Source organism: Sminthopsis crassicaudata, chromosome 1, assembly GCF_048593235.1.
Source record: "Sminthopsis crassicaudata isolate SCR6 chromosome 1, ASM4859323v1, whole genome shotgun sequence".
Taxonomy (NCBI): domain Eukaryota; kingdom Metazoa; phylum Chordata; class Mammalia; order Dasyuromorphia; family Dasyuridae; genus Sminthopsis; species Sminthopsis crassicaudata.
The window spans coordinates 124,704,513-124,732,507 of NC_133617.1; the positions used below are offsets into that span (position 1 = coordinate 124,704,513).

The 27,995-nt window shown below is 32.3% G+C and overlaps 1 protein-coding gene across 1 annotated transcript in view; it reads left to right on the plus strand.

The window, feature by feature from the left end:
* CSMD3 (CUB and Sushi multiple domains 3) overlaps nucleotides 1-27,995 on the plus strand; it is a 1,577,676-nt gene that overhangs the window by 1,209,970 nt on the left and 339,711 nt on the right. Inside the window, 3 exon segments of the mRNA XM_074266680.1 lie at nucleotides 1,872-2,074; nucleotides 20,770-20,961; nucleotides 26,923-27,061. Of these exon segments, the coding sequence (XP_074122781.1) occupies nucleotides 1,872-2,074; nucleotides 20,770-20,961; nucleotides 26,923-27,061 (534 nt within the window).

The following is a 27,995-nucleotide window of genomic DNA, read 5'->3' on the forward strand; positions in this document are numbered from 1 at the left end:
GGTATCAAAACCTGAATTAATCAGTAGGTTGATGAGATAGCAGATGATCAGATTATCCTGATCCAAAATCAAGTAGAAACCTGAAAAATGAGGTAACTGATTATTAGAGTATACAGGACTAGGGAATAGGAGTTAAAGGTTTTTCATGTGTTGCTCAGAGCACCAGATGCCTTTATGCTGCCTAAGCCTTTACCACTTTAAACCATAACATTCTAACACATGTTTTTGCCTTATTGAAAACTTACACATTCAATATTCCAATCACCTGGATCATAGATTCATGGTTTAGAGGTAAAAGACTCAGGCTTAACTGCTTCTTTTTGAGGTGAAAAAAATAAAACTGAATACAGAAAGATTAAGAGACTTGCTTGTGGTCACACTGCTAATAAATGTCTGAAACAGCTTTGGAATCCATTTTTTTTTTCCTGACTGTGGATTCAGTGTTCTGTACATTATGTTATATTGCAGTGGTCCTTAAACTGTTGGAGTGCCTCACACTCTGTCTCCGCCACCTCAGCCCAGTGCCAGAAGTGTGTGTTGCTAACGCGAGTTTAGGTTGAATGTCACTTACAGTCTAATTTTGCCATAACTGGCGGGCCACATAAACATCCTCAGCAGGGCCGCATCTGGCCTGCGGACTGTAGTTTGAGGACCCCTGTTATATTGTCTCAGTACCTCCATTAAAAATATGATAGTGAACCTATTCAAGTCTAGCTGATAATCTTATATCTAATAAGAAGTTACTCCTCCCAGTTCTACAGCTCTTTATGTGTTATAATCCTTGATGAGAATTTTAGCCACTTGCATTAATAAAACATGAGATGAGAACCTCTAAAATCATAATATCTAGGCAGTTGCTTCTTTATCTCCCTATAAATCTTTTTCCCCTTGTAGCAAAAAAGAATAAAAAATAGAAAATATTTTCCCAAATTATTTGTAAAAATCTACTATTCAATTTTTATAAGTTTTATAAGTTTTGTTTGAAAAAAAAAACACTTTTGTTTATGTAACAATAATAGCTGATAATTACTAACTTTTCTAAAGTGGCTTTATCAATTTTTTATTCTAATGATAATCTGCTGATACAAATAGGATATGTATTTTTATATTTTAAACAAAGAAATTGAGAAATAAATACTTTAATATTGAATCTCCATCTAAATAATCAAACTCAGTTTAACCACACAGGTAGTTAAAATGAAAAGAATCAAAAATCCATCTACTTTGTCCCAGTCAAAAGGATTTTTAGATAATTCATTTTCTGAACTATGTAGAATTATTTTGTGTAGTTCATGGTGTAGTGTCATTTGCATGTTGTGTATATATGCATATTGTAAAAAGATTATTGTATATATTATATGTAACTAAAAATTAAGAGCATCTCCTTTGGAATATATCAAAACACGTTCTAATATTTTAGTGTAATTTAGTATTTAGTATTCTCTGTTTATATTTTAATGAAGTAGGTTGATCTTAGTGAAATAGAGAAACTCATCATTAGATTAGCTGCAGGAGGATACATTTCTCAGCTAAAGGAATTTACAAATGCTATGTTGTAAACTATGGCATAATTATGTCCTGCTCGAATACAAGCATCACTTTACTGGTAAGAATCACAAATTATTTAGTTATGCTGGTATTAATTACAAACTATTGCAGATAAAGAATATTTTCCTTTACAAGTTTGATGTGTATATGGAGAGGTGACATAGAGAGAGAGAGAGTGGGAAAGAGGTAGAGAGAGAGGGAGAAAGAAAGAACACCATTTTGCATGGAACATCCTGGAAAATGTAAAGTACATTTATATATACATTTTTAAAACTTAAGATAATTTAAAAATACTGAAATATATGTATATGATTATCTCACAGTTTACAGTTTCTTGCCTTTGATACTGAGGCATCACATGATATCCTACGAGTTTGGGATGGTCCACCGGAAAATGAGATGCTGCTAAAGGAAATTAGTGGATCCCTCATTCCAGAAGGTATCCATAGCACACTAAACATAGTAACAATCCAATTTGACACAGATTTTTACATCAGCAAATCCGGATTTGCCATTCAATTTTCAAGTAAGTTCCATATGTCTTTTCTATTGTTTCCATTATCTGCCAAATCGTATATGTGCTTCTAATTCTTTGAATTTGCCTCTTTAGTTGTCTTTTTTTAAATCTAGAAATACTGTTTTCATGGTTCTGGCTAACATAATATTAGAATGATAAGCTTATTTTACTAGTAACATGGATAGCATTTCAGCAGTCAGGTTCAGTTTATTGCAAATTAATTTTTCAGTGAAAATGAACCACTTAAAACTAAGGTGAATATAATGTAGCAAGTAAATTTAAATTATTTTATTATAAATATGCTTGGAAAAACTAACTGAGGTAAGGTAATAAGTGGGAGCAATTAAAATATAGCCAAAAATAGAAAACAAAATATATTAAAGTGTATATTATGTTGTGCAGAAGGGAAAAATGAATCCCCAAATTTTTTATAATTTTATTTATTCATTTTTTTGTTTATTGACACATGTTATTTGATAAAACATTTGAAATCTACTTTAAGGTTTTATATGATAAAGAAGTGACATTTATTACTAATTTCTTTTCTTGCTATCATACTGTTCAATTGATAAATTACCTGTTTCCGAGAATAATATATAAATATTTATTAAGTGCCTGCCTATTATATGACAGTGTGCTAAGCACTGTGAATGTAAATTAAACCAAATATATATACAAATAAAATATATGTATATATACACACATATGTGTATATATACATTAGGAAATAACAGTGGGAAGGTACTGGAATTAAAATAGGTTGAAAAAGGCTTCCTATTTATACTGGGATTTTAGTTGAAACTTGAAGCCAGGGAGGTCAGTAGTCAGAGCAAAGTACATAGAGTATTCTAGGCATGAGTGAGAGAATGACCTTTCAATAAAAGGCGTATCTTGTTCATAGATGTTTTAATAATTGCTGGAAAAGTGATGGAAAATAGACATTACTAATATTAATTTTATTTTTATTATTAACTTATTTTGTAATTGATGGTGGAGCTAAGATAGAAAAGTGAAAGGTGGGCACTTGCTCACCTGTCCCCCAAATCCATCCAAATTCCTTTAAATAATAATCCTAAACAAATTTTAGAGCAACGGAACCCACAAAAAGATAGAGTAGAACATTTTCCAACCAAAGACAAGGTAGAAAGTGAATAGGAGGGGGCAGCTAGGTGGCGCAGTGGATAGAACACCAGCCTTGAATTCAGGAGGCCCTGAGTTCAAATCTGTTCTCAGACACTTAACACTTCCTAGCTGTGTGACCCTGGGCAAGTCACTTAACCCCAGCCTCAAAAAAAAAAAAAAAAGTGAATAGGAAAGGTCTATGTCACCACAGTGGGAGTGAAGGGAGCTGTCCCAGTGCCGTCCACACCAGCACAGCCCTAGTCCTCATCCAAATCCTGGTCTGGGTGGCAACAAATTGGGAACCTGCCTAGGGGCCAAAAGTATTGGCTGTTTCTAGACCTCTCAGCCCACAGATAATAAAGACAATTTGGAAGGCTAGCAGGAAAGATTTGTTATTAGGGTGAAAGGGCCCTGGGAAATGAGCAAACCAGGAAGCAACATGGGTAGCAGTGGCTGGAAACTACTAGCACTGAGGAAGGACTCTATTGCTTTAATATACTAGCATTTACAAACATAGTGAGGCGGGTATAATCCTCACAGTTCCAGGGCAGAAGAGACTGCCTGTGGTCAGGTCCCCAGAAGGATCTCTTAAAACCGCTACACAAAACCTCTGAAGCATAGAAGGTGCACACTCTGGCCTGGAAACAAAATCCTTTTTAACAAAAAGTTAAAAGGTGAGTAATAGGATTGGAAAATGAGAAGACAATATAAAACAGATTCTAACTATAAAAAGTTACCATGATGACAAGAAAAAAAGGCAAAGACATTCAAATATTTTAACAACATAGCTCAATGAGAAATTGCACTGCCAAAATCACCTCTGTCAAATATAATGTTTACACAGATTATATTTCAATAATTCAGTTACCTCAAGATGGCAAAATTTCTTCTGAATAATTCTATTCATGATGCTTCTTTTGTAACATATTAGATGATTCATTCTGTTTCAGGTTCTCATACTACATTGTAATTTCTCTACTCAATTTCTCTTCAGTCATTATAGTTGTCTCTCTAGAATTGGCTTTCTTCTCATTTGAGTTATAGAGCATTTGTTAATATGTTTATTTCTCTCCTTTTCTGATAAAATCTATGTTCTTTGAGAATACATTCCATTTTGTTTTTTGTTTTTGTTTTTATTTTTGTTTTTTTCATTCCAAAAATGCAGCATGATGCCTGAGAACTGAGAGTACAGGGTTTTAATAGAAGCTTACTGTATGGTTCATTCAATGAATTTCCTGTGTAGCTACACTATTCCCTTTAAATATCTTCCCTTTGCTTCTTGGACCTTCTTATATAAATTTATCTTCTTAATATACTTGTGAATCATATTATAGTAATAAAACCCATGTCACCAAAACTAAATAAGATGAATTAACATTATTTTTAAGAACATATTTCAGTGTATTCAGAGAAGAGGGGTAGGTTGTACCCCTCTGTAAATTCTGTAAGAATGAGATGTAACTCATATATCAATAGCAAAAACTCATGAATAAGCCTTGTAAGTAAAAAAGAGTTGTTTAATTCCATGATCTTTATTTATGTAGCCATTTTTAAAAGGCTAAGTGATATTAATGTATAGAATGGTTAATCTAGCATCAGGAAGACACAAATTCAAATTCAGACTTAAATACTTACTAAATATGTGCTAAGTGTATGAGAATATAAAATTCTCTTTGGAGATGTAATTCCCTCTTTTCCCTATCTCTATCGGTGATCATTTTGTTGGTTTAAGAGTTTTCCTCACAAAAAGATAGGCAAAAAGAAAAGGCTCAAATATCACTAGATAGTGTGACATAGATTTTATGCTTAATAGCTTCTTCAAAAATTAGTCATCTTTTAATTGTAGATATACTGCAAACCCAGAAATTCCAGTGATACAATTTAGGCATTGAGATTCACATTTATTAGCAATCCTTTTTGTTACTAGTATATGTTCCATATTATTCCATAAGATGTTAGGTTCTTACTAAGTGCTAATGAAATAATGAGCTATTAGGTTCTTACTAAGTGCTAAGTCTGTACTTAACAATTCAATCTCTTGGCCAGATTCTTCTTCCTGTAGAGAGCTGCCAATTCTGACCTAGAGTAGAAACTCCTCCTTCTCCAGAGTGCCGCCCTCTTTTATCTTCCCAGAGAATGGGTGTGGAATAACTCAGGGGTTTCTGGGAAAAAATACTTCAACCAATGAACTTGCTCCTTTTAAACATTAAGCTCCTCCCCAGAAGTTCAAAGGGGTAAAACTTCCTTTAAAGGCCAGAACTAGAGAATTGTTTAGTACCAACTTAGCACTTAGTAAGAACCTAAAATCTCATTATCTCATTAGCACTTAGTAAGAACCTAACATCTCCCCCTTTCTTTTGATTTAGAACATAGGGTGGTCATGACCTTGAAACATAAATCCATCAATATGGGAGGTATTACACATAATTACATAGATTACATAAACACATAGTAACATAGTAACATAATACATACTAGAAGTATGTAACAAATAACATGATTAAATAATCATAAATTGAGAATTTATAAATGTCCATAAGTCCATTGTCTATTAGTCTCATCTTGTGTTAGGAAATCCAATGATTGCTGCTGGTTTTAAAGTTCTTTAACAGTCTTCTTATTAGCCATGCTCTTTCAGTGTCAGATGTTTCTTAGATTTTCTCCTTTGTTTTGAGGTTTTTCTCTTTTTTCTGTCTCTCTCTGATGGACAAGGTGAATACGACTTGTTAGCACCCATCTGATTCCTTCTCCTTCTGAAGAAATACAAGCAAACCCTCTCCCCCAGGCAGTTAACCTATCTGGTCCCTTCCATTCACCACTTTCTGGGTCTCTCCACATTACCTGGTGATTATCTAAGGACAGTGGAGCTGCTTGCACTGGACATTGCCCTTCTGGTTGGTTATAAAACCTGTCTGCCGGAGCCAGTGAATCTTTGTCAAAAATTAGAAAATTAATGGTATAGAGAACGAAATTTAGAAGTTCTCTAGGGCTATCTGTGGCTCCCCTTTTCTTTTGTTTTTGGAGGAGTGTCTTAATGTCTCTGTTTCTTCTCTCAACTATTCCCCGACCTTTGGATTAAAAAGTATTCCAGTAGTGTGTAAAATCTTATACTGTGCACAAAAGTGCGCAAAATGTTTAGACGTATAATGACTTATATGTTTAGATGTATAATAGCATCCTAATGCCTCTTGAAGGGTTGATTCTCCCTTCAGCCTTATTTCTTTGCTCACTATTATATAACTGGTGAATACCTCTAATCCTGCTTTCTAATTGCATTTCAGTATGGTTGTCTCATTGGCTGGAATGTACAATGCTGTGAAAATTCCTTTCTTCCTGTTTATTGCTAGTGGAGTAATAGAGTGGACTTGTGGAAAGGTCTTGACATGGAGACTTCTCTCTGGCCTGCTTTTCCTCCCTCTTATTTCCCAACTCTCTCCTCCTTATACTGTTGATATCCTAGGTTAATTCTAACACCAGGCTGATTCCTCTTTCTCACGGATTATTAATTTTTTATACTTTGAGCTTGGAAGTCATGATCAGCTTTGCAAGATTTATAGAGGAAATGAACCACACAGTCAATGACTTATTTTTTTTCTCAGTAAATTCATGTTTTAAATTTTTTTTCAATTCAAGTAAAAAAACATGAATTTTTCCTTCACATAATTTGATGGAGAAATCTATATGTGATCATTTTTTTAAAATTTAGTTTGAAATTCATGCCAATGCTTTGTTTTGTTAGTTAACCTGCTAATATGCTTGAATCCTTGTTATAATTTACTGTTATTTGTTTATCTTTCTGTCCCCTGGATCACATAATGAAAAACATCATAATTAAATTTTTGACTAAAGTATTAATTTTCTATTAAGATCTTCAACTAATGGGAGTCAATTAGATAAGAGTAAAGAATGTTGATTTTGGATTCAGAAGAAATAAGGAGCCTATGGGATAGGACAATGTAATAGAACTTGAAATGAACTGGGTGAAAACCTGCTTCAATTTTAGCTCTATGTTCCTGGACACATCAATTGATCTCTTTTCCTTAGTTTCTTCATATGTAAAATGAAAATATTGAAGTCAGCCTCTAAGGTTGTTTTCCAGTTTAAACCTATAATCACATAATTACTATCTCTGATACTTCTTGTTTATGTGATCCTGGGCAAGTAGCAATTTTTTTTTCATCTAGAAAATGAAGGGAAAACATTAGATTACCTTAAGATTTCTCACAGTTCTAAGCTTTGATTTTTGTATAGTTGGTTTTCATTGTTTGAATAGCATTGTGTTGACTACAGGAAATTCATGATCTGTCATGTCTTCAATTAGATGTGTGCATGTTTATGCACATGCACATGTCAACAGATAATGGAATTTAACTGTTGTTCATGTCCAACTCAAGGACTTCTTGATCTGTGCAATTTTTTAGAGCATGCATTTTAATATTAGTTTATTGGTTTCTCATTCATCCCATGAACAGGACAGGGTAAAGGAGATGGATAAATCTGCATTTATTAAGCAGACTTGTTTCACTTCTCTGATGATGGGTAGTGTCTCTGACATTCTGTCATTTGCTTTAGCCTAACTCACCATATCATTATGTAGTATCTGTGGAATCATAATGAACTTCTATACAGAGCCAATGTTTTTGAGTAGCTGTCAGAGATCAGGCCTACTAATGATGTTGAACAATTTTGAAAAGATTGATGGATATTCTACAAAGCAAGGATTCCATCAAGGGCAAAATCCTCCACAGTGAAATATACTTCTATCTTATCTTATGCATATCAAATGCTTGCTAAGTTATTTGACTATGAATTGAATTTTATTTCCAGTATCATGTAGGCTGCTTTCCCTCTACATGCAAATTTATTGCAGCTTCTAAAATTCTGTGACATCTCTTATTTAATATTTAACATAAAGGTAGAAATATAGAAGGGACAAATGTGAAACCTTGTATATCTAAAGAGTTCACTGTATTCAAACATTACTTTTTTATGTTTTATAGAAAACAATTTTCTGGAGACTTTTATTATTGAAAGCTAGGCATACATTTAAATTGATGCATACATTATATCATAATTGTTTATGTGTTTTAAAAATGGTTATTATCAGTTGGGGTACTCCTTTTGCCAACACACATTGCATTATTTTTTTTGAATTTTCAAACTATATTTGTGAATTGCTGTTCTCACTTCCACCCCCTACCTCGTGTCCAACCTTCTGTTGAAGTGCTTGTCTAAATTTAGATTGGTTTTAGACTAGGGGCTTATATTTGATGCCTTTCCAGGTTGTACCAGCTATTAGACCTTGTTCTTCACTTATATTGCCTTTGAGAACACAGGATCCAACTCTACCCAACAAGCTCAGGTACAAAAGCACTTTAGTAGAAGATTTTATACATATATGGGCTTGTGGTTATACATACATGCATGTATATTTATATGTACACATCTACACAAATATGTACATGTAAGTTTATAAACATATGTACATATGTAAGTATATATATATATGTGTGTGTGAGTATGTGTGTATAGTTATGAACATATTACAGGAAGTGAAGAAATAAGTAGTTGGAATTTGCTAGCTATGAAGAATGTAGTGCAATACCTTTTGATTGAGATTCAAATGCTTAAGAAAATACAGTTTTAGATAATTTAATAAATCTTAGGATTTATGACTTTCCCCTACTCAAAGGACTAGGATTCATCTCCAGGACTTTCTAGTCAAAATCTAACATTATCTACATTTTATATTGTCTCTCCACATGTGATTTCCTATATCCGAGTTTATCTCTATTTTTTTTCCCTTTATATTTATGGATGTGTGTCTGTGCATGAGTGTGTGTGTGTGTGTGTGTGTGTGTGTGTGTGTGTGTGTGTGTATTTTATTGGTGTAGAAAACTCTCTCTCTCTCTCTCTGTGTGTGTGTGTGTGTGTGTCTCAGTGTAAACTGACTAAATTTAAAGTTCTGCAACTTTTAATTTTAGAAAATTTTCTATAATACCTAGAAGTTATATGACTTGCCCAGGATCACAAAGTTAATATGGCTTAGAGACAAAGCCAAACTTTCAGGACAGTTCTCTATCCCTCATACTGTGTGTATAGATATCCACGGAAGGGTATGTATCTGTTTCTAAATATCTATCTCTAATCCATGTCTGACTTAATACATTTACATAAAAATTCATCTATATCTCTCTTCCCAATTCATAGTCAAAAACCAAGAAAGTTTTTTTTGTTTGTTTTCATTGCCTCAGTTTCCTCATTTTTCCACATACACATCTTAACCTTTTGTGATGTGTTTTCTGACCTCACCTTTGAAGTGGAATTGTACTTTACAATGATCTCAATGATTTCTTCAATGCTAAATACATTGTGATCTTTTCTTAGTCTTAAATCATCTCAACCTCATTGCAGCATTTAACACTTTCAACCACTCTCTTTTCATTTTTGCACCCTTCTTTATGGTCACATAAATATCTTTCTATCTATTCATTCATTTATTGTTCTATTTTGATTCTCCTTTTTCTGCAACCATTTCTCTCTCTCTCTCTCTCTCTCTCTCTCTCTCTCTCTCTCTCTGCTTTTTATTTTATTTTATTTTAATTTTTACAAAAAATTTATGCATAAGTAATTTCCAGCATTGACAATTGCAAAACCTTTTGTTTCAACTCTTCCCCTCCTTCCACCCACCCCTTCCCCAAGATGGCAGGTTGACCAATACATGTTAAATATGTTAAAGTATAAGTTAAATACAATATATGTATACGTGTCCAAACAGTTATTTTGCTGTACAAAAAGAATCGGACTTTGAAACAGTATACAATTAGCCTGTAAAGGAAATCAAAAATGTAGGCAGACAAAAATATAGGGATTGGGAATTCTATGTGGTTCATAGTCAACTCCCAGAGTTCTTTCGCTAGGGGTAGCTGATTCAGTTCGTTACTGCTCTATTGGAACTGATTTGGTTCATGTCACTATTGGAGATGGCCACATCCATCAGAATTGAGCATCATATAGTATTTTTGAAGTGTATAATGATCTCCTGGTCCTGCTCATTTCACTCAGCATCAGTTCACTGTAAGTCTCTCCAGCCTTTTATAAAATCATCTTGTTGGTCATTTCTTACAGAACAATAATATTCCATAATATTCATATACCACAATTTATTCAGCCATACTCCAACTGATGGGCATCCACTCAGTTTCCAGTTTCTGGCCACTACAAAGAGGGTCTGCAACCATTTCTTAATCACTTTTGTGAAATCATCATCCATATCCTGGGTGTCATCACCTATTGACTGGACTAAAGGGGTCAAATCAATGGACTCAATTTATAATACTGTTCAAGACAGAATAAAATGTATTTGGAAAATGTTTTTAAAATGAAAAGAATACAATAAAACATAAATAATATGAAATTTTAAAACTAAGTCAACATGTGGTCTAAAGAGATCCTTGTGTTAGGCTTTGTGATCCTCATTTCTATTTATTTGAATTTAGTAATCTGGATTATTGTTAAAGTCTACTCACTGATCTCCCTAATTCAAGTTTATTGTTTCTCTGATGCCTTATTTGAATCTCTGTAATTCTAGGTTCCTCTAAAGTTGAAAAAAAATTATGGGAAGATTCCATATTTAACTCCAAATTTAAACACTTATTTCATCAATATTTCATTTTTCACACAGTATACATTTAAATCTGAGAAACAATTTGAAAAAAAATGCCTTGCACTTGAGAAATTTATTTCATCACCATCAAAATTGTTATTTATTTTAGATTCAACAATGGTACTATGAAAAGGCCATTAAAATGTTTATGAATGAATGAAGTTTGAGACATCAAAAAAAAATCCTCATTTTGTAACTGGGATTATTAACAATTTTCTTTAAAAAAATAAATATTAATTTTAACACAATCTTATAATGATTACATTAAAATGTTTTTCCTACACTCTCATAAGGAATTTCCATTTATTCCTTTTTATTTATTTATTTTAAATTCTTTAATTTTAATTTTTTATGAATTGTTTATTTATCTTTGTGATGGGTTGTGGGGAGGTATAGAATGTTTTTTAGAATGTATAAAATGATTCAGTGGCTCACATTCAGGAGAATTTGAGAGAATAAAATAATGATAAAGAAAGGATCTTTAAATAATTGGTTGGGTTGGAATAGAAACAAATAGAAGGGTTAACATTGGTATATAGAAAGCTAAGTACATCTCATTATCTGAAATTAGGACACCAAATCAGAAAAAAAAAAAAAAAAAAAAAAAAAAAAAACTTATGACATAGACAGACTTTGGGGTATGAAAAAAATAGAAGTGAGGGTGCTCTCAATGGACATAGTGAAAGGAACTCTATTCTTAGAGTTAGAAAGCTTACTTTTGAATTCTAATTCTGACTCCTAATAATTCTGGGAAAGTATTCAAGGCATTTAACTTCTTTGAGACTTGTACTTTTCATCTGTAAAGTGGGAATCATAACATAACTTATTTTTCTAAAATGTGAGGATAGTATTTTCTGAATTTAAAAAGTATTTTTAAAATGTGTGTAATTATTGTTAATGAATAGTAGCAAAGCTCTCAATAAATCTAGTATGCCAGGTCATTTGTTAAGAAGGAATAGTATAGAGATCAGAAGTTTAAAAAAGAGAAGTTTTGGAAGATCTGCTATGGAGAGTATGATAAAGAATCTGTTAAAAAATATTGTACTTAGGTGATGGCTTAGGTACTTAGAAAATCTATTTATATTGGACCTAAGTGACTGTTCACTAATTTTCTTTTCTTCTAACAACCCTTAATTGACTCAGATTGAGTTTCAAACTTGGTATTAGAATGATCAATTTGAAAATTTCCTAAAATAGCTACTATTTGCATCAGACAAGTGGTACATGAGGAAAAAAGCATTGGCTTTGAAGTCTAAATATTTCCTTAAAATTCCAGCATTGATGCTGGTTATCTGTGTAATTTTGAGTACATTATACTACCTAACTGAACCCTAGTTCCTTCATGTGTAAAAGGAGAGGGTTAGATATATTGGCCTCTGAAATACCTCCCAGGTCTAACTCCATGATCCTACTTAAACTCTCATACCACTAGTTTCCTCATCTCTAAAATGGAGATAAAAACAGCAATTACTTTACAAGAGTGTTGGGAGTATCAAAGTGTTTTGGGAACCTTAATGTGATAAGTAGATGCTAGTTATTGTAACAACACTACTGATTGGATCTACTATACTTTTGTGTTACATAATATCATTTGGTGTAACATGCACTCCTGGCAGTTACAATTACTAGTCTGCCCTAGGCCCAACAGAGTACCTTTGACCACTGACCTTTGCAGTGTCAACTCTACCCGGCTCACCTCCTCTGAGGCCTTCAAAGGTCTCTGGCCACGATCTCTTGAATCTATAGTTTAATAACCAGTAGTACACTCAAGAACAGCCACGTGTAATCTTAAAAGTCTTTATTATACCTACTCACATAATGCCCTGACTTGATGCCCTTGACTTGTTGGTTCCCTAGTGAACACTTGGTCTGAAGACCCACGTGTTCACTACCAAAATCCTTACCTCTTTTGGCTATCCATCTCTGCTTGGCCACCCAGGCTAGGGAGCCAGGTTAAAGAGAGTGACTGCTGTCTGCAGTGGGCTTATAAAGGGCCTGTGAGGTCACACACACAGCCAATCAGCGAGAGAGTCACCCATTACGAAGCTCTCTCAATGTGGCCAAGAGCCCACCTACAGGGCAGTCCTAATATCCACAGAAAATACTTCCTGGGGCACTCAATCTCCCATTGCACTGTGGCGCCGCCCATTTAAAGGGCCCTTACAATTCCCTTCTCTTGTTTTGCGGGAATCACATCCTTACAATTTGGGTCCTAAATGAAGCCAGGCAAGTCTTTTAAATTTTTATAATTGTTTCATTGTTCCACTCATCAGAACTAGTATTCCAAACTTTTTTCTTCTTCAATCTTCCCTCAGTACTCTTTATTCTCAAAACTCTCTTATTTTTAGGTTTTTGTGACAATTTCTTTCTTTCTCTTCTTCCTGTCTAACCAGCAACTTATTAGTTGCCTTTGGTGGGAAGTCATACCTGTTGATCATTAGTGTGCCCAGGTTGTGTCCTGAGCATCAGTTCCTATAGGTTCAATTATTATCTACATGCAAATGATTTTCAGATGTATATATTCAGTGCAAATCTCTCTCCTGAGATCTATCATCATACTAATAACTGCCTTTTAGACATCTCAAGCTGAATGTCCCAAAAGCATTTCTAACTCAACGTGTCCAAAACATTTTTCCATCCCAAACCCCTTTAAAAAAAATCTTTCCTTCTTTAAAACTCTTTTATTATTGTTGAGGGCATCACTATCCTCTCAATTACCTAGGCTTTCAAGCTCAATGTCATGCTAACCCTAACTTGGGCAGAGGAAATTCAAGCCCATTGTGACCTTACCAGTCCATATCTGGAATATCTTTTTATACAAGTCAGCCTTTAAAAAGGAGGCCACTCAACTTTGTAACCTTTATAAGCAGGATCTCTGTGTGTGATTTCTTCCAGTTCTTACCTATTAACTGTGCTGTTGCTATTTGATGGAGATATCCATATTAAAGAAAATAGGCACAATATCATCATCTTCCTGAGTGACAGCAATCTTTAACTATTCAAGAGTGACTCACACATTGTTCAGATGTTAAGGTATGTTTAGGCCAATTCTGCATCAGAAGTTCATCAAGAACAAAACCAGCTTCTGGCCCTGGTTTGTGAAATTGCTACATGGGTTTTGTAGTAATTTCTTATTACAACCACAGATGACTGAATCCTATTTCTCTTTCCATGTTTTTCTATTCCTACATACAGAGCCCAGATATTTATTTAAATGAAGTTTTTATTTATCACTTGTGTTGAGAAAAGTGGAACACAACATGGATTTGGATATAGAAAGAATAACTTCAAATCCTGTCTCATATACTATCTGGGTGATTTGAGGCAAGGCACACAATCTTGGTTGGGCTCTGTTTTATTATCTATAAACAGAAATTAATAATAACACTGTCTTCAGGATGATTATGAAGATAAAATTTGATAATGTTTGTGAATTCCCTGGAAAAGTCATTAAAATGCTTCCCTCACCTTTCCTTTGAACAAATTTAGAACTCTTCCCTTTAATTAAAAAAACAAAAAACCTCAAGTTCAGTGTACTGACTCCACACATGTAGTAATCTATAGTCAAGTTTTGTTTCTATTGTCACAACATACAAATTTCCACACATATAAACACAACATACCTGTAGTGTATAGATATGTACATATCTATATGTGTTTTATATGTATAACTGTAAAATTATGTCTAATCTCTATTTAACCTGACTTCTTACCAGTTCCACAGCTACTGTCCTAGTGAAGGTTCTCATCACTCTCTGATTGACTACTGAAATAACTTTTTAGTTAGTTTAGTAGCTTATCTGCTTCAAGTCTCTCCCTACTTCATTCAGCTCCCAACATCATTTTTATAATTTCCAGTCATCTTTTGATCAAATCACCTTCCCCTCTACCAATTCCATAAGCACCAGTTACTCCTGATTAGCTTCAGTATTAATTTTTTTAGCACCTAAAGCCTTTTACAATCTTTTCTTCCCCCCTCCCCAGAGCATCCAGTTATACCAACCTTCCTGGTTTCTCTTCATCACTCCATCTCCCTAGTCTATGGCTTTTCATAGTCTATTCACCACATCTGGAATGTTCTCTCTCTTTACTTATGTTTACTAGCTTCTGTGGCTTTCTTCAAAACTCAGCTAAAATCTCACTGAATATTTTTTTTCTAGTCATCGTTCTTATCCCACATGATGACCACAATGTCTTCCCTTAGAAATTATCTTTCATGTACCCTGAATAATTTAATTTTTGCAAAATCATATAGGAGATGACTTTTCCATTAGATTGTGAACCCCTTGGACATGTTTTTGGCTTTGTTTTGTTTGTAACATTCTTTATATCTCTAACACTAGGCATAATACTGGTTTGAAACTGTTATTGATTGAATGTGATTCTTGAGCGCTTCCAATTCCAAGATGCAACCTTCTCCTAAAGCTTTAATTTGACATAATCCTGTCATTATTATTTTACTTCTAAATTTGAATTGACCAACTATTTGAAGAGAATATCTTTTCTTTTCTTGAATTTTTATATTGAGTATAATTTTAGTTCACCTGGACCTCATTATTGTTTCCAGAAACTCATCTTCCTGCAAGATCACATCAGATCTGAAACTCACATTACCCCTCCCCAATCTGGAAAAGATGGTGGGGTGATATTGAACTCCTTCTAAATTTTCTATTAAATGTCCTGGAATACTTCATTATTTCTCACTGGCTGCAATTATACTCTTCTCCATTTTTTGGGTTTTATGATATTTTCCTTCATTGGATTGTGAGTAATTTAAGGGCAGAAATTATTTTTGACCTTTCTTTTTACTTCAGAGGCTGCATGGCATCTGATAGATAATAGGTCCTTAATGAAAGTATCTTGACATACAAACTAAACTTTTAATCCCATGGAGAAATTTATATTTATACTAGTTTTTTTTTATTATTTTAGATAACACAAATCAAAACAGTTTTAAGCGTCATCTGTTTTAGTTTAAAGTTACTCTAAGTAATATGTTCCTCCCCCCAGAGACAATTGGGTGTAAGTGACTTGCCCAGGATCAACAGCTAGGAAATATTGGGTGTCTGAGGGCAGAGGACTGGTCCTCTATCCACTGTGCCATCTAGCTTCCCCTAAGTGATATGTTTTTTTGGATGTTTTATGGAAATTTACATTTGAATAATATCTATCATACATTTACAGCAAAATTTTCTTCTAGCTTTTTCTTAATTGCCCCTTATAAGTTGTAGTATGTAGGCTTCACATTTGGGAAATGTTACTCATAAATAAGAAATCAATGAATAAACCTGTAGAATAGCACAGTCTACTTTTTGATGATTACTTTTAATAAATATGTATGACTATATCAGATGGATCTTAATGGATTAGCTTTATAGAATATCCATGCAAATTATATATATATATATATATATATATATATATATATATATATATATATAGACAAGAATGTCTATCTATTTTATTTCTTATTTGATATTAGTAATCAGAAATCATTGAACAGTTATTGGTTATATTTTTTAAGTTATCTTGAAAGATTCTGAAGTCTGCTTGGGAAGCAACTTGTTAATATAGAAAATTTCACAACTTGACCTATTTCTATCTCTCTATTTTCTGCACACATTACTCACTTCCAAATAATTATACTTCAGGCCCATTTGCTGTTTCTCATATGTGATGTCCTATCTCCCATCTCCAAAATTTTATACTACTTTAATCTCACTCCATTGACTGTTAATTAAAAATCTTTAAGACAGCACTTTCTTTTTTGGAAACAAATAAGTTTGGAGTTTTTTTTTTTTTTAATAGCCAATAAATCAGGGGCACTTTCAGAGCTTGTATTTTCTATATATTCTAAATTTTTTGACTGTAAGATATGTACTTTTATAGGATATAAATTATGAGAATATGGCTGTCCTCTTTTCATATCTTTATCAAAAATGACTGTTGTGTATGTAGATTATTATTCTGAGATTTTTGCAGACATAAAGAATTAGACATAAGTTAATATAGTACTGTATAGTTTTGTAAATTGCCTTTTGTTAGGAAAGGGGACATTTCTAAAGCAACACAAATTTGAATGTCTATTTCACTGTTGTTTTTATAGCTTTAAGAGTTCTAATGTTTGGGCTAGCTTACTGGAAGTCCTGCGAAAGGTCATTGGTCTCAGCAGGATAGACACCATGAGAATTACAAGAATAGAGTCCAAAGTTTTTATTATCTCTTACACAGTCTGTGTCTATCATAGTCTGACCCAGTCTCCTTCAGCAGTCTGCCAACTGCCACGTTGCCTGTGGTCTGACTTCCTGTCCCCAGTTGTTATATACCTTATTACAATTACATCATTATAGTATACTGAATATGTGAGAACTAGAGAACTATTACATCACAATGCTAAGTACAAAGTATATGTACACTAGATTACCATTGTCTCATCAATTCTTCTGAGTTAACACGTTGTTTCAAGTATACTTCTTTAAGTATACATCTCCAGTGGTGAGAGGCAGATCCAATCAGTTTGGGCTGGTTTTATATGATTTATATAAAAGATACCATGTGCCAAGCACTGTTTTAAGTTCTTTACAATTATTGTATCATTTAACCATTGACCATTTTTTTGATGAGGAAACTGAGGTAAATACAGATCAAGTGACTTGTTCAGCATTATACAAATGGTAAGTGAAGACGTTGATTTTTTAATTCATTTTTTTCCCTGACTTTGGGCCTGTTTTCTATCCACACCTAAGATTGGTGTGAAGGAAAAAGAATTGTGGTTTATATGCAATCTATACCAAAAAAATCTATGGATAAGATGGAAAGGAAATTAAAAAAAAATCTTCTTGTTTGTTAGGATTATTTTGACTGTCTTTGGACAAAGATAATTTTATGAAAAATCCATGAGGGACTGGCAACAACTGGCTAAGATTGATTCTTGTGATTTCTATTCACGAATGGTGATATTGAGAAGTTTCATGAGTGATTTTATTCATTATCTGGAAGAAATTTGATGTAATGAAATGGAATTTCAAAACCAGTAAAGAGAAGGTTATGGCAAGGGTTTGAGATGACTCATACTGTCTATATATAATATTTTAAAATTTATATGCATAAACAGATATATTTTATGTATATTTATATTATTTCTTAATATATCTTCAATATTTTTTAATATTTTAAACATAAAATGAGTGTTATTATTAGGGAGTAAAATTTATCTCATTAGTTAACTACTTAAAGAAGATTTCAGAATTAGAATAATTATGACAAAATACTTAGATAAATATAAAACAATGAATAAAATGGCAGAGTGAGGTTGGTCAGTTCTTATTTATGCTTTGTATATGAGAGATGATATTTCCTTTTCTAACTGCTAAACTAAGCTATTTAACTATTTTTTCATATCCTCTTTCATCCTTGAACTCATACATTACATATCTTGAGAGATTATCCCTCAATGTTTTCAAAATTTTACTATTTCAACTTTGAAAGATTTAATATCTCTGATCAATGCAAAAATAAACCACAAATAGAGAAAAAAATAAGTCAAAATACCCACTTGCCAAAGAAGTAGGACCTTAACATTCATAAAAAGCTAATTTTATAAATGGTCAATGAAGAAACTTGTGATAGGTGTCTTTATGAGGAGAGTTTTTTCATGGTTTTCCCCTTTTTTAGTGTGATGATGAAGCTGGGGATGAACATGATATAAATGCATGTAGAAATTTATTTTTTTAAATGGAAGAAGACAGTAGAAAGAAGAGAAGGAATAGACAAGTGATATATCTGTTAAAGTTAAATATTGACTATTTATAAATTTAAAGGGAAAAGTAAATTGTATGTATTTTAGACACATATTTTCTTATATATTCCTCTTTTTCTGTTCTACCACATACCTAGAAATACTTGTTTTATGTAGAGTTAAGTGGAGAATGACAATAACATTTCTGTTCTCACTTTTATATCTGAAACATGTTTTAAAGAATTCCATTTTACCATATTTTTCTATACCCACAATTTCATTTAGAGTCATAGAGATTTAATTTGACAGAACTCATGAAATACTTTACCTTTTTTTTTCCTTTTTCTTAACCCTTTGCAACAAATACTGGCATCTAGGCTACAATTATCTTACTAGTATCTTATCAAGCTTATCAAAAGCGTTATAATTCAAGACAACCAATTTCCCAGGAAATTATGACTTTGTTGCCTTTGGACAAATAATAAAATCAGCTCCTTTAGTTTCTACTCCTATTAAAGGAAACTTTGTTTTTTCTTCTTATTTTGTCTATAGGGAAATCTTCAAAATTCCTTATCTTCAGTTTGTCAAAAAATATATTGACCCTTAGGTCACTGAACAGGGATTTCACATTTAGAGTACCAACAATTAATTCATAGTTTACATATGATTTAAAAGCCACATGACTTTTACCTTTTCATTACTCTAGTATTCCCATTTACTTTTTTTTTTCCATCCTGGCACAATCATTTTAGAAGTAGAGGGAACTATATATAATGAAGAACTATTTTATATTTTCCTTTGCTGTTTGTATTGTATCTCCAAAGAAGTTATCACTAAAAAACTGTGCCTTTTCAAGCTTGGTGCACATGCCTATATTTTCTTGCTTTGGTGATAGAAAAGGCAGGTGGATTGTTTGAATCCAATGTTCTGTCCAATTATGTACTAGTTATGTACTAGATATGTTCAAGTATCTGCACTAGAATCCAACATCAATATTGTGATCCTTTGGGAACAATCCTATGGCTATCTAAGGAGGGGTGAAATGACCTACATCAGAAATGGAGCAAGTGAAGCTCCTTTATCAGTGGGATTAGGCTAGTTAGCAGCCATTGCATTTCCAGCATAAGCAAAGCATGAATACCTAGATTTAAAACAAAACAAAAGATTCAGTGAGCCAAATAATATGCATATTCATTTGTGAGGTCTATCTTTATATGTATAAGCTACAATGTGGAATTCAGACAATATATGCTTGGTACCACATGTGAAGCTTTTCCAATATGATACAATCTCCTAGAGTTTGCCTTCTGTTGACATTTGAGAACCCATATACATTTTTATGTCATAGTTGGGTGCTAGATTTCAAATATGTGAATGTTATATAAAAGTAGAACTTAAATAAATGTTACATTTAAGTTACTATTAAATTGTTAAGTGGCAGAATCAATGAGATTCATTGGTTATGAATAGATTTAAATATGTGTCACATATGGGCTTTATACACAGAAAAACAAGAGGTCACAGCGATGCCCGTATAAATACACATTGATTCTCTTGGTCACACATCCTGATTTCTAATAACAGATTCTAGAGCTACCTGTGTCTCTCAGTTATATCTCTTTTATTATCCTATAACTTTTCTTTTGCTTTGATGTGGAGATTTTGGAATAATTTACACAATTGTTTATGTATTCAACTGTATTATACTAGTTTGAATGGAAAATTTAATGACTTTTTTGATGTCTAATTGGAACATGTAACATAAGTCTGTTTTGGACATTCAAACATATGCTTTCTACTATTAACTTGAATAATTGAAAATTACTTATACTTAGAAATTCAACATGTGATTTTTATAGAAAATTAAGACCATTTTCTTTTTTCTTATAGTATTTTCTTCTTCCATAATTATCTTCAACTTACCTATTACTTTGAATACTAAGAAAGTATGTATTTGCTGTAACCATTCTATCAAAATGAGTAAATAAAGCTGATGGCAAATAAAAATAATTATGATATCAAATAAGCATTTTAATTGATCCCCAGGTTTTTAACTTAATTTCACAAAAAGAGCAGATAAGTGTAGTGAATTCTGAATTTGCATGAATTATTTTTCCTCAAAATGTTTAAAGTGGTAGCAAAATTTTTTAAAAAAAATCTTTATTTTTCTCTTGGTAGGTTCTGTAGCCACTGCTTGTCGAGATCCAGGTGTTCCCATGAATGGAACTCGAAATGGGGATGGGAGAGAACCTGGTGACACAGTTGTTTTTCAGTGTGATCCAGGTTATGAGCTACAGGGAGAGGAAAGAATAACCTGCATTCAGGTGGAAAACCGTTACTTTTGGCAGCCCAGTCCACCAGTCTGTATAGGTATGGATTCAGCAATATGTATGATTATTTGTTTTAACTCTCAGTATATTGACAGTGTCATAGATTTCATACATTGTTTTAACAATGTTTTCAACCTATATTTATTGGAAATGGGCTACTCTATATTAAAATGACATGTAGTATGAAGATAACTAGACTTGAAGTCAGAAAATCTGGGTTTTATTCTCTGTTACCTTACTTATCAGCACTTCTACAAATCATCTAATTTCTCTTAAAATTTAGTTTCTTCATATACTAAATAAGAATGAGTTTTATTCTACTTAACTAACTGAATAACTATGAGGAAGGAGATAATATATTTGGAATTTCATAGAAAGCATTGTACTGGTATAAGATACTTTTATTCTAGAATTTTTTTAATTATTGTATTATAAGTTAGTGTTTTCAAAACCTCAACTTCCAGTTCAATATGCATATTAGACAAGGATGCTATGTTTATAATTTTGTCTTGGTGATGGATTGAATGATTGATATTGGCCTATCCTCAGTTGTTTCACAGTAGATCCTAAGAAAGTGGCCACAGATTTGTAATTCGCGTAAGGAAGAAAATAAGAAATTATTAGAAGAAACTATTGTGGAATTCATGGAATTCATCACAAAATACTACATATACACATATAATCACGTATAACTACATGTTGATAATACATATTTTGCATGCATATACATGCTTTGTTTGCATGTGTGTTAGATATGCTTAAATACATATACATATATTTTATGCATGTGTGTATTTGGGTATAACTGGAAGAAGGAAGCAAGAACAGGATAATGTCTAACATAGTACTAATGCCAGGAGCATAACGTCAACTATCCTAAGAAATTTGTCCCAGTATGGGGAAAATTAGAGAGTTGTCCTAAAGTAATTTTATTCCTAAAGAAACAGATGAGATTTGAGCCTGGATGTGGGATTGGGCTGAAACTTTTATTGAGCAGAGATGAAACAAAATACTAATAGTAAAGGCAGAGTAGGCTGGGATAAAAAGGAAGTATGCAAATATGGGGTACCCTGATTATCTCAGGTAGAATCTAAGGCTAGCAGAAATCTATTCTTTTCTTTGGCTGATGAAAGAAGTGGCCTCGATTCACCAAAACTGTCCCTTTTTCTAAAGAACTGCTCCCATAGTGCTTATATAAAAAGCCCAAGCTTCATTTTGAAGAATGGCTTATTGCCAGGATAAAAGGGTAAGCCTGATCATCAAAAAAAAAAAAAAAATCCCTATACCATCATCCATATACAATGATTTGTTTATAGAGAAGGTAATTTTTGCCTAGAAGTGGAGGCAAAATGAAGCAAGGGAGGAAGTGCCTCTGTGCCTTCTAGAAGGATTTGCCTAGGGGGTGGATATCTCACCTTTTGCAACCTAAAAGTCTTGTCTTTTCCTAGAATTCCTGCTTTCATAGGTTCTCAATAATGGTCAAAGCCCAAGAGTTTAGCAAGAAAGCTAGATTGTGAAAATGTGCTGACTTTGAATATCCTGAACCTGAAAGGGAACACTAAGCTTTTATTCATCATTAATATCATAGAATACATATAAAAGAAGTATGGGATGGTGCAAAAGGTCTTAGAAAAGGAATCAGGACATAAGAATTTAATTCCCTGATTTGCCATTAAAAGACGTTATATTTTGAAGCAAATCACTTAGCACATCACTTTTTTTGAAGCAAATCACTTTTTAGAGCACAAAATTTTTCTTTGTAAAATGGAGGGCAGTAAATAAAATTGTTTCTAATATTTCTTCCATTCCACCAATCTTTACCTCTATTCTCAGTTTTTAAGGTAGAGGAACATCTAAGGTGAATCTCTGTTTTGAGTGAAAATTATATTACATGTTCCAATGGTGTTCTGAAATACATGTAATAAAACTAAAACTATTTGATGTACCACTAATTGAGATTTTAAAATGTTGAACTTGTAGACTGCAAACTAAATATTTATCAAGAAAATGACATGAAAGCCAAAATCTTTGACCAAATTAGGGGAAGCAAATCATTTTGAACAAAAAGTACATTTGTCTTGCTAGTGTGCTCAGAATAGATATAGAATATTTTGTTGTTGTTTTTTTCTGGTTATGGATGTCCCATTTCAGGAAGGATATTGATAAGATAGAACCTACACAGAATGATAAGTATCATAAACCACATTTTGTGAGACTCAGTTTGAAGTACTAGGACAGTATTTAGTACATAAGAGAACAGTTGAGTGGTTAGTGACTTTCATGGAGATTCTAAATGTTAAAGTAGAAGCAGAAAGTTTTCAGCTTGTTGTCAGAAGCCAGTGAGAGCTGATGAATGGACCTTTTAGATTGAGCAGATCCTGACTCTGAGTTAATAAAAGTTTCCTATCAATTAGAACTGGGAGAAACTTCATGCAGTGAAGTTCTCAGTCACTGGAAATCTTTAAGCAAAGGTATAATTATTACTTATAATAGACTTTAGATAATATTCATGGTTCATAAATGGATAAAGTAGTCCTTGTGTAAATTCTAACGCTAATATTCTATGATACTGTCACTTTATTGTAGTTCTTTATTCTCTTATGGAATGATACAACATGTACCGCAAGAACAGTCTCAGAGTAAGGCTTTAGTAACTTTAAAAATGAAGTTTGAATTCTTCTGTGGGAGGTGGATTAAAGTGTGAGAATGTACAGTAATAGATAAGTAGATAACTTTGTCCACAATTCTAAATTTGGAAAAAGCTGAGAATGAAATCCTACTTATATTTAAGAAGTTAGAGGAAGCCAGCTTTTATATGAATCATGCTATTTTTTTTCCTCTGAGGCCTTGGAGAATTGGGGGATGGGTGCAGTACAGAGGATAGCATGAGGAAAGGATATATATATATATATATATATATATATATATATATATATATATTAGAACTCTTCTGTGGCAGAAAATAACCTTTTTAAAAAGGTGAAAAACTGCTAAAGCTGCAGAAAACTTGACCTCTGAAACTATTAAAAAAGAAGCCCACAATTGGAAATACAAGGTTCAATATTAAATGTTATACGTTATAGGAATACTATGAGTCTATGGACTGTAGACAGGGGTTCTCAAACTATGACCTGCGGGCCAGATACGACCAGCTGAGGAGGTTTATGCGGCCCTCCTGGTTATGACAAATGGGCTGAGGGGCGGAGACAGAGTGTTTTTGTTTTTATTATAGTCCGGTCTTCCAACAGTCTGAGGGACAGTGAACTGGCCCCCTATTTTAAAAGTTTGAGGACCGCTGCTAGAACATATCGACATTTTGCTATCATGTACTCAACCTCATAGCAAGTGCTAAATAGAAGGGGGGGGTCATTTTTAAAAGAGTCAATAGAATTCACCCTATCAAAACTGACAGTGTGAAGATTACTTTGACATTGCCAGAGGCTTATGTAGAAACATTCACTCTGAAGGTAGGTGACTTAGACAGTTGTGTGAGTGACTTTCGGGCAAAGGTAGTGGAAGCAAATAAAACTGATCTAGCAAAGAACAAAAAAACAAAAAACAAAACAAAACAAAACAAAACAAACAAACAAACAAACAAAAAAACAACCAACCAACCAAACAAAAAACCCTGAAGTAATTGTTAATAGTTGACAACTAGATGACCATTCATTTGTTAGGAAATGACAAACAGAACAGACTATGTCAGAATTTCATAAACTCTTAAGTCAAAATTAATTTATGGATGTAGTAGATTTAAAGAAATGATGATGATTATAAACATAGTTCTAATCAGTTCATTATAACTTGAGGGAAATTACTATAAAATTGTTGAGAATATTTTAATGACAAATCACAGAGGTTAGAGCTACAGTGGCCCCCATGATTTGAAAATTCCACAGAAAAAAATTTGATATTCCTTTTGTACCAGAGGAAAAAAAAAAAAAAAAAAAAAAAAAAACAACTTTTTTTTTCCTTTTTCTTTTTCAAGGCATTTACAGCACTTAATTATAAAATGTGTTTTAAGTAGTTAATCATGGATTCTGTGTCATTTTATGGGCTTTCTATGTCATCTGTAGCTTTTGTAAAGTTCCCCAAATATTTCTATTTAATTTCTTAATCAAACTATGATATACAGAAGCTGTCAAGAGCAAAGTCATGAAGTAGAAGGTATAGTGTAACTGTTTTTCTTTTTAACTTGAGATATAAATAAAAAAGTATATTTCATACCACAAAGTCCTTAACACAGAGCAGTGGTATTAGAACTACCTTATTAAGTCATTCATGGAAACTTTGTGTTATAAGGGACTTCAGGGGCTAGTGAAGAAGACAGTGAAAACGTTTATACTTTCATACAGATGGTTCAACAATGTGATTCTCTCCTCATATAGCTGAAATAATGAAATTATTTTGTTGTCAAAGATCTGATTAAGACAGTATTATTGGAACACAGAAAGAACAAACTATTGGATGTTACCCAGCATTATCTTCTTTTCCAATGAGAGACACTGTAACTTAGTGTATAAAGAGCAGGCCTCAGTATCATGAAGACATGGGTTCAAGTTGGTCTTCGAACATCATCCTGACTAAAAGTGACCAGGACCATGTCACTCAGTCTCTTAATGCTAAAAACAACTTTTCTAAGACAACAAATTTTGAAAAAGCTGCAGGCAAATCTTCATTGCTACTTCAGGTTTCCTCTTCATTTCACAGCAGTGAAAGGAGAGATAAAATCCATATAATTTCCAATAAGTATTTGACTAATTACTGATATATCAAACCGATGAAATTTATATGAACATTATTTTTATAAGAGTTAGAAATAGTGTGTTATGGATATAAACTGATTATATCTCAGATGCCACAGATATCTATTCACTATTTTCTTTCAGAAACATATATCATTATTTCCTTATTTTTTCAAAACTTCTTTTAGCTCATAGTAATTTTTTCTGAAAGTTAAATTGTGTCCAAGTGACTCTGATAATCACCACCTTTAATAAAAATCCTTCTATAAAAAATTAGTTTTGATTCTGTTTCATTTTCTCCATTAAATCATTAAAATAATGTAAGCATTACAATAATAACTATAGAAACAACTTGTTTTATCATGGAAGTCAAGTAAAAATTGTATTATTAGGCTTAAAAAAGCATTTAATTTCAAAATGATCTATGATTAATTGCATGAAATCAGTGAATTTGCTATTATTAAATCCTTTTTTTTATTCATAAGCATGTCAAGGGAGACTAGAAAGATTAGGTATTATATCAAAAGCATATTACCCTAACGTATACACATCCACATACACACATATATGTATACACACATGAATAATATGTACATGCATATGTATAAATGTCATATATATGATTTCAATATGAATCTATTATTACATTGCATTTTTAAATATTTTATATTGTGTTATATTATCATATCATACTGTATTTGAGTATAATATGAATTATTGCCAATATTTCAGGAATAGGTAAGAACTAAAGGGAAACATAGTATAAGTCACCTTTCTCTTATTTACTACAACTGTTTTAGTTTCTTATAAAAATGAAATAATAAAGCAGCAGAAAGAAGCTGCAAAATATTTTTCCAATATTGAAAAAAATTATTATTTAGATTTATGCTGAAAGAGTATATACATCTTATGTCAAGAAACACAAAGCAAGAAAATAATCAAATTTTTATATGATATTTTAAGTTTTACAAAGCACTTAAAAATACAAGGCATCTGTGAATAGTTCAAGTATTTTTCCCCAATTTATAGATGAGGCTTCTGAAATTGAAATGTAAAATTATTTCACTGAGCTCATGTTATATTCCCTGATATATAGTTGTGATAAGAGAGTATTTACTATTCAAAAAAATCCTAATTTCTTTTTTTTTATATATAAATTGTCTACATTTTAAAAATATTTTAGGAGAAGTACTAATGGGAAAAAAAAAACTTGTAATAATTATGTTATTTTTGCATGTTTTTTGTCTCTCTTAAAGCACCCTGTGGAGGCAACTTAACAGGTTCTTCAGGCTTTATTCTTTCACCAAATTTTCCTCATCCATACCCTCATAGTAGAGACTGTGACTGGACTATCACAGTTAATTCGGATTATGTTATATCTTTAGCATTTATCAGGTAAGAGACTTCAAGTTTGTGTTTAGTTTAAAAAAATGATATAATGTGAATTTATCTGCTGATCTCGTCCTGCTTTCTCCCATACATGGATTTCTAGCATGATGAACATTCCATTCCATAAAACAGTCCTCATTACAGGATATGTATGTGTGTGTGCATATACATATATTTATATACATATATTTTTTCTTCAAAGTAACATAAGTGAATCATTATAAACATAGCACATTAGACCAAATTGTAAAAAAATAAAGGATGAGCCATATCATAGACTTACAGATCACTAATATACATATATTAATATATTAAACACAAATCTTAAAAGATATCTCTCATATGTTATTACCAAAGAGATTTATATATGACACAAAGAATTGAATTTTCTTTACTAGTAATTCAGATTGTGAAATTAGCTATGGATATGGTATGAAAATAAGCTTTCTTCACAGCTAGTATTTCCCTCACAATTAATTATCAAGAGACAAGGTGCTTTTAACAGCCTATAAATTCTGAAAATTGATATTTGGTATTTTAGAGACACACCTCCAGTTTTTTAGAGGAAAAAAAGTAGTGCTAAGCATGCTAATTTCATGTCAATATAAACAGAATGGTTCCTTAATTAGCACCAGCCTCCTAGTGTTCCTAGATTGACATCTAGGCAAAGTTGTCCTCTTCTTTCCGCCATAAGTGTCACTTATATATTAACATTAAGTAGAAGTCATATTTAAAGATATGTTTTCTGAGGATGTTAAAGTCACATTGAGAACAAATTTTAAAGAAAATATAAACAATTCTATATTTTCTCTTTTATTCTAGTTCTCCACAAAATAGTGTATAGTAGGTACTAATAGAAAGTAATTTTACAGAATCTGCATCCTCAGAATTTAGATTTTAAGAATGTTCAAATTTCATTAATTCACCTATTAGAAAGTTC